This window comes from Mobula birostris, chromosome 3 (assembly GCF_030028105.1).
Source record: "Mobula birostris isolate sMobBir1 chromosome 3, sMobBir1.hap1, whole genome shotgun sequence".
In the NCBI taxonomy this organism is placed as follows: Eukaryota; Metazoa; Chordata; class Chondrichthyes; order Myliobatiformes; family Myliobatidae; genus Mobula; species Mobula birostris.
Window position 1 is genome coordinate 115,502,633 of NC_092372.1, and position 11,915 is coordinate 115,514,547.

The window sequence follows — 11,915 nt, forward strand, 5'->3', positions numbered from 1 at the left end:
AAGGAAGAAAAAGAAAATAGTAAAGTTGTTTGCACCTTTAGTGATAAACAGAGAGTAAGAGGTGGAAAATTTCTTAAATGCATTTATTTTAATGCTAGGAGCATTATAAGAAAGGTGGATGAGCTTAAAGCATGGATTGATACTTGGCAGTATGATGTGGTAGCTATAGTGAAACATGGTTACAGGAGCAGTGTGATTGGCAACTAAATATTCCTGGATTTAATTGCTTCAGGTGTGATAGAATCGGAGGGACAAGAGGGGGAGGTGTTGCATTGCTTGTCAGAGAAAATATTACAGTGGTGCTCTGGCAGGACAGATAGAGGGCTCGTCTAGGGAGGCTATTTGGGTGGAATTGAGGAATGGGAAAGGTGTAGTAACACTTATGGGGGTGTATTATAGACCACCAAATGGGGAGCGAGAATTGGAGGAACAAATTTGTAAGGAGATAGCAGATATTTGTAGTAAGCACAAGGTTGTGATTGTGGGAGGTTTTAATTAGTCTCCGCAGTAACTTAAAAGATGAAGCCCCCTTACACACAGGTAGACTGGGAAGCCCATACTGTAAAAAGGCTGGATGGTTTGGAGTTTGTAAAATGTGTGCAGGATAGTTTTTTGCAGCAATACATGGAGGTACGAACTAGAGAAGGGGCAGTGTTGGATCTCCTGTTAGGGAATGAAATAGGTCAGGTGACAGAGGTTGGGGAGCACCTCGGGTCCAGTGATTACAATGCTATTAGTTTCAGTATAATTATGGAGAAGGATAGGTCTGGACCCAGGGTTGAGATTTTTGATTGGAGAAAGGCTAACTTTGAGGAGATGCGAAAGGATTTAGAAGGGGTAGATTGGGACAATTTGTTTTATGGAAAGGATATAATAGAGAAATGGAGGTCATTTAAAGGTGAAATTTTGAAGGTACAGAATCTTTATGTTCCTGTCAGGTTGAAAGGAAAAGTTAAAAGTTTGAGAGAGCCATGGTTTTCAAGGGATATTGGAAACTTGGTTCGGAAAAAGAGAGATATCTACAATAAATATAGGCAGCATGGAGTAAATGAGGTGCTCGAGGAATATAAAGAATGTAAAAAGAATCTTAAAGAGATTAGAAAAGCTAAAAGAGGATATGAGGTTGCTTTGGCAAGTAAGGTGAAAATAAATCCCGAGGGTTTCTACGGTTATATTAATAGCAAAAGGATAGTGAGGGATAAAATTGGTCCCTTAGAGAATCAGAGTGGACAGCTATGTGTGGAGCCAAAAGATTCTGAATAATTTCTTTTCTTCGGTATTCACTAAGGAGAAGGATATTGAATTGTGTAAGATAAGGGAAACAGGTAGGGAAGTTATGGAAACTATGATGATTAAAGAGGAGGAAGTACTGGGGCTTTTAAGGAATATAAAAATGGATAAGTCTCCAGGTCCTGACAAGATATTCCCTAGGACCTTGAAGGAAGTTAGTGTGGAAATAGCAGGGGCTCTGACAGAAATATTTCAAATGTCATTAGAAACGGGGATGGTGCCAGAGGATTGGCGTATTGGTCATGTTGTTCCATTGTTTAAAAAGGGTTCTAAGAGTGAACCTAGCAATTATTGGCCTGTGAGTTTGACGTCAGTGGTGGGTAAATTGATGGAAAGTATTCTTAGAGATGGTATATATAATAATCTGGATAGACAGGGTCTGATTCGAAACAGTCAACATGGATTTGTGTGTGGAAGGTCATGTTTGACAAATCTTATTGAATTTTTTGAAGAGGTTACTAGGAAAGTTGACGAGGGTAAAGTGGTGGATGTTGTGTATATGGACTTCAGTAAGGCCTTTGACAAGGTTCCACACGGAAGGTTAGTTAGGAAGGTTCAATCGTTAGGTATTAATATTGAAGTAGTAAAATGGATTCAGCAGTGGCTGGATGGGAGACGCCAGAGAGTAGTGGTGGATAACTGTTTGTCAGATTGGAGGCCGGTGACTAGTGGTGTGCCTCAGGGATCTGTACTGGGTCCAATGTTGTTTGTCATGTACATTAATGATCTGGATGATGGGGTGGTAAATTGGATGAGTAAGTATGCAGATGATACTAAGATAGGTGGAGTTGTGGATAATGAAGTAGGTTTTCAAAGCTTGCAGAGAGATTTAGGCCAGTTAGAAGAGTGGGCTGAAAGATGGCAGATGGAGTTTTATGCTGATAAATGTGAGGTGTTACATTTTGGTAGGACTAATCAAAATAGGACATGCATGGTAAATGGTAGGGCATTGAAGAATGCTGTAGAACAGAGGGATCTAGGAATGATGGTGCATAGTTCCCTGAAGGTGGAATCTCATGTGGATAGGGTGGTGAAGAAAGCTTTTGGTATGCTGGCCTTTATAAATCAGAGCATTGAATACAAGAGTTGGGATGTAATGTTGAAATTGTACAAGGCATTGGTGAGGCCAAATTTGGAGTATTGTGTACAGTTCTGGTCACTGAAATATAGGAAAAATGTCAACAAAATAGAGAGTACAGAGAAGATTTACTAGAATGTTACCTGGGTTTCATCACCTAAGTTACAGAGAAAGGTTGAACAAGTTGGATCTTTATTCTTTGGAGCGTAGAAGGTTGAGGGGGGACTTGATAGAGGTATTTAAAATTATGAGGGGGTAGACAGAGTTTACGTGGATGGGCTTTTTCCATTGACAGTGGGGGAGATTCAAACAAGAGGACATGGGTTGAGAGTTAAAGGGCAAAAGTTTAGGGGTAACATGAGGGGGAACTTCTTTACTCGGGAGTGGTAGCTGTGTGGTACGAGCTTCCAGCAGAAGTCGTTGAGGCAGGTTCGATGTTATTATTTAAAGTTAAATTGGATAGATATATGGACAGGAAAGGAATGGAGGATTCTGGGCTGAGTGCAGGTCGGTGGGACTAGGTGAGAATAAGAGTTCAGTACGGACTAGAAGGGCCGAGGTGGTCTGATTCAGTGCTGTAAATGTTATTTGGTTATATGGTTATATACAGTGGATCATGATTAACTGGGACACGTCGGGATCAGTACATTTTAGTCCAACTAAGTGACTGCCCCATTTAGCTGAAGTTTCATGAAAATAGTTAAAAAGGTATTTTAAAAAAAGACAACTACCATTTAACTGACTGACAAATTATTCAAATGAAATACAGAACAAATTAGAACACTGTCAATCCAACTACCACAGTATAAAACTGTGTTAGTTGCCAGTAGTCATGGATGGAAGAATCCATCTGGTGTCTGCTGCCATGTTGTTTTGATTGACTGATTGTAAATGAACAAAGTCGGCACGGATCCTAGTGCAGATAGTGGACTGCCATCATACAACCCTTTTGACTGATTGTGAATGAACAAAGTCGGCACGGACCCTAGTGCAGACAGTGGACTGCCATCATACAACCCTTTTGATGATTGCATCCTCCAAATCTTCATTTTTGTTTAACATTCAAAATTATTGATGATACCTTCAAGTGGTCTTTGCACCTTCTCTGTATAGTGGGCCCAGGACTTAATCCCTCCTTGTCCGGTGGCTGACCAACTTTAGACTGCAGTCCTTCTCCACAGAGCTTTTGCATTGGCCACACTAAGCTTCAACACGTGCTCCTGCAGACTGGAATGTGCCAGTCAGCAGCTTTCCTGGTCGGAAAACTCAATGTGCTGGCAGACCAGCAGCGCTTGAAGTCTCTCTCCACGTGCGTTCGTAAAGGCGACCTGTTGGTAACATAGCAGCTGCTTGGGACCAAGTTTGTCAAGGACCTCTGCATCCTTCTGTAAATCTCCGTTGCTCACGAGCATCACTTTGTCCTCATCACAGCTATACCGAGAACAGGTGTGCGTTGGCAGAGAATCAGGAAGATCTGACGGGAGGGTCCCTTCATGGTGTTAAACTGTTTCCATTCAATGAGTTGGTCTTTCTTCCTTCCACAGACTTGTTGGCAAGTTACAACGATGAGGACATCTACCTCTTCAATTCATTTCACAGCGATGGAGCTGATTACGTCAAGCGCTATAAAGGTCACCGGAATAATGCCACAGGTAAGCAGCCATTCCATCCATCCCTCCTTACTTCTCTCTGTGTCTGTCTGTCTCACCCAGCAAAATATCTGTTATAACTGAAGTGATTGGGTTGGATGCACCTGTCAACAATGATGTAGTATTCAAGGTAATGTTTTAGCTCAGATAGATGTTGCCAGAATCTGTTGCTGCTATAATTTGTCATACATCGAAGCATACAGTGAAATGTGTCAATGACCAGCATGATCTGAGGCCATTTCTGGTCACCTCATTATAGGAAGGATGTGGAAGCTTTAGAGAAGGTGCAGGAGAGAATTTCCAGGATGCTCCTTGGATTAGAGAACATATTTTCTGAGGACAGTTGGAGCAAGCTCAGGCTTTTCTCTTGGGAGTGAAGGAGGGTGAGAAGTGACTTGACAGGGGTGCACAAGATGATAAGAGGCAGAGATTGAGTGGACAGCCAGAGGCTTTTCCCAAGAAATAGCTAATAGGAGGCAGCATAATTGTAAGGTGGTTGGAGGAAAGTATATCGGAGAGGTAGTTTACGCTGAGTGCTGGGTGTATGGAACGCGCTGCCAGGGTTGATAGCTTAAGGACATATAAGAGCCTTAGCTAGGCAAATGAATGAGAGAAAAATGGGAGGTCAGCACACCATGGTGGGCTGAAGGGCCTGTACTGTGCTGTGCTATAGGTTGTACAAGTCCTGGGTACAGATTGGAGGAGTAGGGTTGATCTTGGAGTAGGAGGAGGTAGACAACATGGGGAAGGGATCTGAGGGAGGGAATTGGAATCGGGGAAGCTGCAGGTGGAGCCCATTCCCGTTGATGCTGCTGACGAGAGTGAGGGAGCACAGGATGAAGGTGACGAACATGCTGCCAGTGTCCAACCAAAGATCAAGGAGCGGGGAAGGGCGGGGCAGAGCCAGCACACACCTACCACCCTGGCTGCTGACTTAACAGTGTTTGTGCCTCTGCCCATCCAGTGAAAGGCGTGAACTTCTATGGGCCGAAGAGCGAGTTTGTGGTGAGCGGCAGTGACTGTGGCCACATCTTCCTGTGGGAGAAGCTGTCATGTCGCATCGTGCAATTTATGGAAGGAGACAAGGGGGGAGTGGTGAGTACAGGAGGCGGGAGGCACCGCGTGCCTGTGTATCGCCTCTGCCCACTGTATGCTCGAAAATGGGGAGGCAGATACTCCGGGCAGGACCTTCTCCTGAGAATCAAGCATAGCAGTTCGCGAGACACCGTTCAATTCCAGCGCTGTCAGTAAGGAGTTAGTATATTCTCGCCGTGTGACCACGTAGGTTTCCGGTGCTCCAGTTTCCTCCCACAGTCCAAAGACATACTGGTTAGTAGGTTAATTGGTCATTGTAAATCGTCCTGTGATTAGGCGTGGGTTAAATCGAGGGTTGCTGTGTGGCATGGCTCATTGGGCTGGAAGGGCTGTTCAGTACATCAGCTCTCCACCTCCCACCACGGTCAATGACTTGCTCACTCCAGATTGGGATTCGGCTGCGTGAAACTTGTCAGCCCCCAGGTGTCTGGGGCACTGTACCGAGCGCCTGCTGAGTGTCGAACTGGTTGGCTGAGGTTTACGCACGGACAAGGAGCACCCTCCCCTCAGGGAAGTTGGACTCCCCTGCCCTCCCATCCTGTGGGGAGGGGAATGGATTCGGACCTGACCAACAGTTCTCCTTGGGGGTGGGGGTCATGACAAACCTTCCCCTCCCCTCGTGGGGGTGGGTTTGCCATGGGAGGTGTTGGAACCTCAAGCTGATGTTTTATCTCTCTCTCCCCTGGGCAGGTGAACTGTCTGGAACCCCACCCTCATCTCCCCGTGCTGGCTACCAGCGGACTCGACCACGATGTGAAGATCTGGGCTCCCACCTCAGAGGCAGGCAATGGTTTGACAGGGCTGTCTGAGGTGAGGACCTGTCGACTCTTCCCCCTGGCAGAAGCCACATTCCCTCCTTCAGCTCACCATTCACATCACCCCCTCCAGCTCCCAGAATCTTAACTGCAGCCCTGACACCCCTCCCCGTCGGGTAACCTCCTCCAGCCCCCACAGCTCGCCCTATCTCTGTAACCCCCTCTGGCTGTTATACTTGCCCCTGTCTCTGTGACCCTGACAGCCCTGCACCCCTTTTCATCTCTCTGCTAGTCAGTAGATGTGGATGAGGGTTTGAACTGGCCAGTGAGGGTTTCAAATCTGAGCTGCTGTCCCATGATCAGTGGCTGCACTCTCACCACTCTCTCCCCTATGGGGAACTGTACTGCTCACTGGGGTGGCTGGCAGACATCTCCTCCTACAGTCAGGGCTGGCCAGACCATTGCTCTCCCAGGATTCTGTCCACGTCACCCAAACCACCCTGACCATTCTGATCCAGGTCACATCTGTACATAGGGGAGAACCGGGGAGACACCCTGTGTCGAGATCAGGTGAGGTGGGAGTTTGTGGAGGACTTTCCCAGGAGGATTGTGGATGCCTTGAGATTGAGATGATGGAGTGTCGAGCACTTGGGTGCTGATGTGGGCAGCAGGGCTCCAAAAGCCCATAAGAAATAGGAGCAGAATAAAGACATTCGGCCCATCGAGTCAGTTCTGTCATTACCCAATCTACCTGCATATTGAAATCCCCCACCACTATCATAACTTTTCACATCTTTTCTATCTTCTGTTGTAATTTGTAGCCCATAGCCTGGCTGCTGTTCAGAGGCCTGTATATAACTCCCATTATGGTCTTTTTATCCTTCTAGTTTCATTACTCTTCCCACAAGGATTGTACATCTTCCAATCCCATGCCACTTCTTTCTAAGGATTTGATTAAACTTTTTGTCAACAGAACCACTCCTCCCTGTCTGTCTATCTGCCTGTCCTTTCGAGAGATTACTACCCTGGAGGTCTTGCTTTACAGCTTTCTGCCTAACTCCCTAAGTTCTCTCTTCAGGACCTTCTTCCTTTTCCTACCTATGTTGTTAGTATTAATATGTCCCATCACTTTGGCTGCTCAGCCTCCCCCTGTAGACTGGATCTGAGATGCTCCTGACCCTGCACCCCCACCCTCCGATAGATTGTTTCCGCAGCCCCCCCCCCCCCCCCCAGCCTCAAATCAGTGTACTTATTATTGAGAGGACTGGCCACTGGGGTTCTCTGCATTGGCTGACTATTCCCTTTCCCCCTCCCGACAGTCATGCAGACACCGTCCTGTAGCTCCTGTCTACCACCTCCTCATCCTCCCGGATGAGCCGAAGGTAATCGAGTTCCCTGACACGGTCTCTAGAGAGCTGCAGATGAGGTTATCAGGGAGACTCACAGAAAGAACATACCAGTTACTCTGGATCCATTCTTACTGCACTAGCTATCTGTTAATTGACAAAAGAAAGCTTACTTAGCACCTCAGCCTGTTCTTGCCAAAGCCTGCCGCTCTGCTGCTGGCCCCACCCTGCTTAGCTCTTGATTATTTGGCCAAATAAAACTTTCTCGCTCCTCCTCTTCCCTCCTTGCTCTTTCCGTAGGTAATCAAACGAAACAAGCGTGAACGTGATGAAGACTGCCTACGTCACACCGAGCTCTTCGACAGTCACATGCTGTGGTTCCTCATGCATCACCTGCGTCAGCGGAGACACCGGCAGGTGAGCGCAGGGCCATGGGAGGGCTGGGCCACTATCATCTGCAAGTCACCTGCCTTTCTAACTCATGCCTCCATCCTGACAGCGTCGGCGGGAACCCATCTCGGCACCAGAGGATGAATCCGATGACACGTCAAGCTCCTCAGAGACGTCAGAAGAGGAAGAGGATGGCCCCGATCGGGTGCAGTGTATGCCCTCCTGAGGAAGGAGCTGTGGTTGGGGGGCGCCCACACGCCGCTCAGACTGATGGGGAGGCGGCCCGGGCGGGGACTGGCAGCCACACTGCTTGACTGGGGCGGGGAGACACGCAGACAGACAGAGAGAGAGAGCAGACAGAGGGAAAGCTGACTGGGTGATGGACGGAGAAAGACTCATGGATCGCATAGACACACCCAGACTCCTCTCGTTTCACAGTGGAGTGACACGAGTCTGCATGTGTCCCTGCATCTTGTATGTCTGTCTCCCCGCTCTCCCGTTTTTCCGGTCTGTCTCTGTCACCTTCTCTGTTTGTCCCTTCTCCCTTTGTGTATCGGTCTCGCTCTCACTCTATCCCTGTGTGTATGTATCTGTGTCTGTCTGTCTGTCTCTCTCTCTCTCTCTCTCTGTGTCTGTCTGTCCCTCTCTCTCTCTGTCTGTGTGTCTGTGTCTCCCTCTGTTCCCCCACACACACTTACTCCAGTACTGACCTGTGCAAATTGCCGCAGTATTTTTCTGATTGACAACTTTCTAAGTTTTGTATATCTACAGATTCCTCCGTCCCTGCAAAACTGGCCAATTTTTGGGTTGGTGGGAGGGTGGGGAGTAATATTTTAAACAAATAAAAGTTCTATGTTGAGAATCTGTTTAAAAGTTTGGGAGGTGGGGTAAGTATCCTGCCCTCTTCTTGCCCCACTTCCCCATACTCCACTTCCCCCATTAGGCCACGTTGGAGGTGAAGGGTGGGTCCCCACTGTTGAGCCTGCAGTTTGAGATGGGGTGGGGGTGAACCGCAATTGACTGGCGGATTTGGAAATGCTTTACAGATGCTGTGACAGGTATAGCTTGTTGCTTTCTGCGTTTTTGCCCGTTCTCGATTTTGATGGATTTGAATTTAGACCGCAATTAAAAACTGCATTGAGTGACCTGTGTTCCTGTGTGTTCATTGATCCCTTCCAGTGGGGTTTGCCCAAGGGAGACTGTTGGGTGGTGTAAGGCTGAGGACAGGGAGCTTCAACATCCGGGGAAGAGTGCACATTTGAAATAGGCTGTTTGGCACTCATTGAAGCTACAGGGGCAGGGACATGAACACAATCCTTATCAGAGAGGTAGATGCCCTTATTATTCAAAGTTCAAAGAAAATTTTATTAGCAGTACAAAAATGTCACCACAGACCACAAGATGGAGGAACAGAATTAGGCCATTTGGCCCTTCGAGTCTGCTCCACCGTGTCATCATGGCTGATCCAATTTTCCTCTCGGTCACAATCTCATGCCTTCTCCCTGTATCTCTTCATGCCCTGAATAATCAACAATTATTGATTATTTAAATACATATTTAAAACCTCTGTTTTAAATATGCATAAAGACTTGACCTTCACAGCTGCCTGTGGCAATGAATTCCACAGATTCACCACTCGCATGCTAAAGAAATTCCTCCTCCTCCTCTGTGTTCTAAAATGACACCCCACTACGTAGAAATCTACAGCACATTACAGACCCTTCGGCCCACAATGTTGTGCTGACCATGTAACCTACTCTAGAAACTGCCTAGAATTTCCTTACCACATAGCCCTCTATTTTTCTAAACTCCATGTACCTATCTAAGAGTCTCTTAATGGCCCTATTGTATCCGCTTCTAGCACTGTGGTTGACTGTGTATTCCACGCACCCACCGCGCTGTGTGTGGAAAAACTTACCCCTGATATCCCCTCTGTACCTACTTCCAAGCACTGTAAAATTATGCCCCCTCGTGTTAGCCATTTCAGCCCTGGGGAAAAAGCCTCTGACTATCCACACGATCAACGCCTGTCATCATCTTACACACCTCTATCAGGTCACCTCAATCTCTGTCGCCCCAAGGAGAAAAGGCCAAGTTCACTCAACCTATTCTCATAACGCACGCTCTCCAGTGCAGGCAACATCCTTGTAAATCTCCTCTGCACCCTTTCTATAGTTTCCACATCCTTCCTGTAGTGAAGTGACCAGAACTGAACACAGTACTCCAAGTGGGGTCTAACTAAGGTCTTATATAGCAGTAACATTACCTCACAGCTCTTGAACTCAATCCCACTGTTGATGAATGCCAACACATCATATGTCTTCTTAACAACACTGTCAATCTGCGCAGCATCTTTGAGTGTCCTATGGACATGGATGCCAAGATCTCTCTGATCCTCCACACTGCCAAGAGTCTTACCATTAATACTATATTCTGTCTTAAAATTTGACCTACTGAAATGAACCACTTCACACTTATTTGTGTTGAACTCCATCTGCAACTTCTCAACTCAGTTCTGCATCCTATCAATGTCCTGTTGTAATCTCTGACAATTCTCCAGACTATCCACAACACCCCCAACTTTTGTGTTATCAGCAAACTTACTAACCCACCCTTCAACTTCCTCATCCAGGTCATTTATAAAAATTACAGAGGAAGGGTTCCAGAACAGATCTCTGAGGAACACCACTGGTTGCAGTCCTCCATGCAGAATATGAACCATCTACAACCACCCTTTGCCTTCTGTGGGCAAGCCAATTCTGGATCCACGAAATAAGGTCTCATTACTTTCTGAATGAGCCTCACATGGGGAACCTTATCAAATGCCTTGCTGAAATCCAGATACACTACATCCACTGTTCTACCTTTATCAATGTGTTTTGTTATATCCTCAAAGAATTCAGTCAGGCTGATAAGGCATGACCTGCCTTTGACAAAGCCATGTTGACTAACCCTAATCAGATCATGTCTCTCCAAATACTGAGAGAAATCCTGCCCCTCAGGATCTTCTCCAACATTTTGCCCACCATTGAAGTAAGACTCACTGGTCTATAATTTCCTGGGTTATCTCTACTCCCTTTCTTGAACAAGGGAACAACATTTGTAAGCCTCCAATCCTCTGGTACTTCTGCTGTCCTTATTAATGATACAAGGATCTTCACCAGAGGCTCCTCCCTTGCTTTCCACACTAGTTGGGGTATATCACGTCCAGTCCCGATGACTTATCTAACTTGATGCTTTTCAAAAGCTCCAGCACATCCTCTTTCTTAATGTCTATATGTTCAAGTATTTCAGTCCTCTGTAAGTCATCCCTACAATTCCCATAAGCCGGGAAGATATGGAATCGATATGGGTAGAGCTGCATAACACTAAGGGGCAGAAAACGCTGCTGGGAGTTGTGTACAGGCCACCTAACAGTAGTAGTGAGGTTGGAGATGGTATTAAAGAGGAAATTAGAAATGTGTGCAATAAAGGAACAGCAGTTATAATGGGTGACTTCAATCCACATGTAGATTGGGTGAACCAAATTGGTAAAGGTGCTGAGGAAGAGGATTTCTTGGAATGTACGCGGGATGGTTTTTTGAACCAACATGTCGAGGAACCAACTAGAGAGCAGGCTATTCTAGACTGGGTTTTGAGCAATGAGGAAGGGTTAATTAGCAATCTTGTCGTGAGATGCCCCTTGGGTAAGAGTGACCATATTATGGTGGAATTCTTCATTAAGATGGAGAGTGACATAGTTAATTCAGAAACAAAGGTTCTGAACTTAAAGAAGGGTAACTTTGAAGGTATGAGACGTGAATTAGCTAAGATAGACTGGCAAATGACACTTAAAGGATTGACGGTGGATATGCAATGGCAAGCATTTAAAGGTTGCATGGATGAACTACAACAATTGTTCATCTCAGTTTGGCAAAAGAATAAATCAAGGAAGGTAGTGCACCCGTGGCTGACAAGAGAAATTAGGGATAGTATCAATTCCAAAGAAGAAGCATACAAATTAGCCAGAAAAAGTGGCTCACCTGAGGACTGGGAGAAATTCAGAGTTCAGCAGAGGAGGACAAAGGGCTTAATTAGGAAGGGGAAAAAAGATTATGAGAGAAAACTGGCAGGGAACATAAAAACTGACTGTAAAAGCTTTTATAGATATGTAAAAAGGAAAAGACTGGTAAAGACAAATGTAGGTCCCCTACAGACAGAAACAGGTGAATTGATTATGGGGAGCAAGGACATGGCAGACCAATTGAATAATTACTTTGGTTCTGTCTTCACTAAGGAGGACATAAATAATCTTCCAGAAATAGTAGAGGAC

At 46.0% G+C, this 11,915-nt stretch overlaps 1 protein-coding gene across 1 annotated transcript in view; it reads left to right on the top strand.

The window, feature by feature from the left end:
* The window catches only part of dcaf8 (DDB1 and CUL4 associated factor 8), a 51,351-nt gene extending 42,603 nt beyond the window's left edge, over positions 1 to 8,748 (top strand). Inside the window, exons 9-13 of the mRNA XM_072253232.1 lie at positions 3,913 to 4,020; positions 4,982 to 5,112; positions 5,803 to 5,922; positions 7,514 to 7,630; positions 7,713 to 8,748. Of these exons, the coding sequence (XP_072109333.1) occupies positions 3,913 to 4,020; positions 4,982 to 5,112; positions 5,803 to 5,922; positions 7,514 to 7,630; positions 7,713 to 7,829 (593 nt within the window). The 3' untranslated portion in view covers positions 7,830 to 8,748. The remainder of the gene's footprint in view (positions 1 to 3,912; positions 4,021 to 4,981; positions 5,113 to 5,802; positions 5,923 to 7,513; positions 7,631 to 7,712) is intronic.
* Positions 8,749 to 11,915: the final 3,167 nt, after the last annotated feature.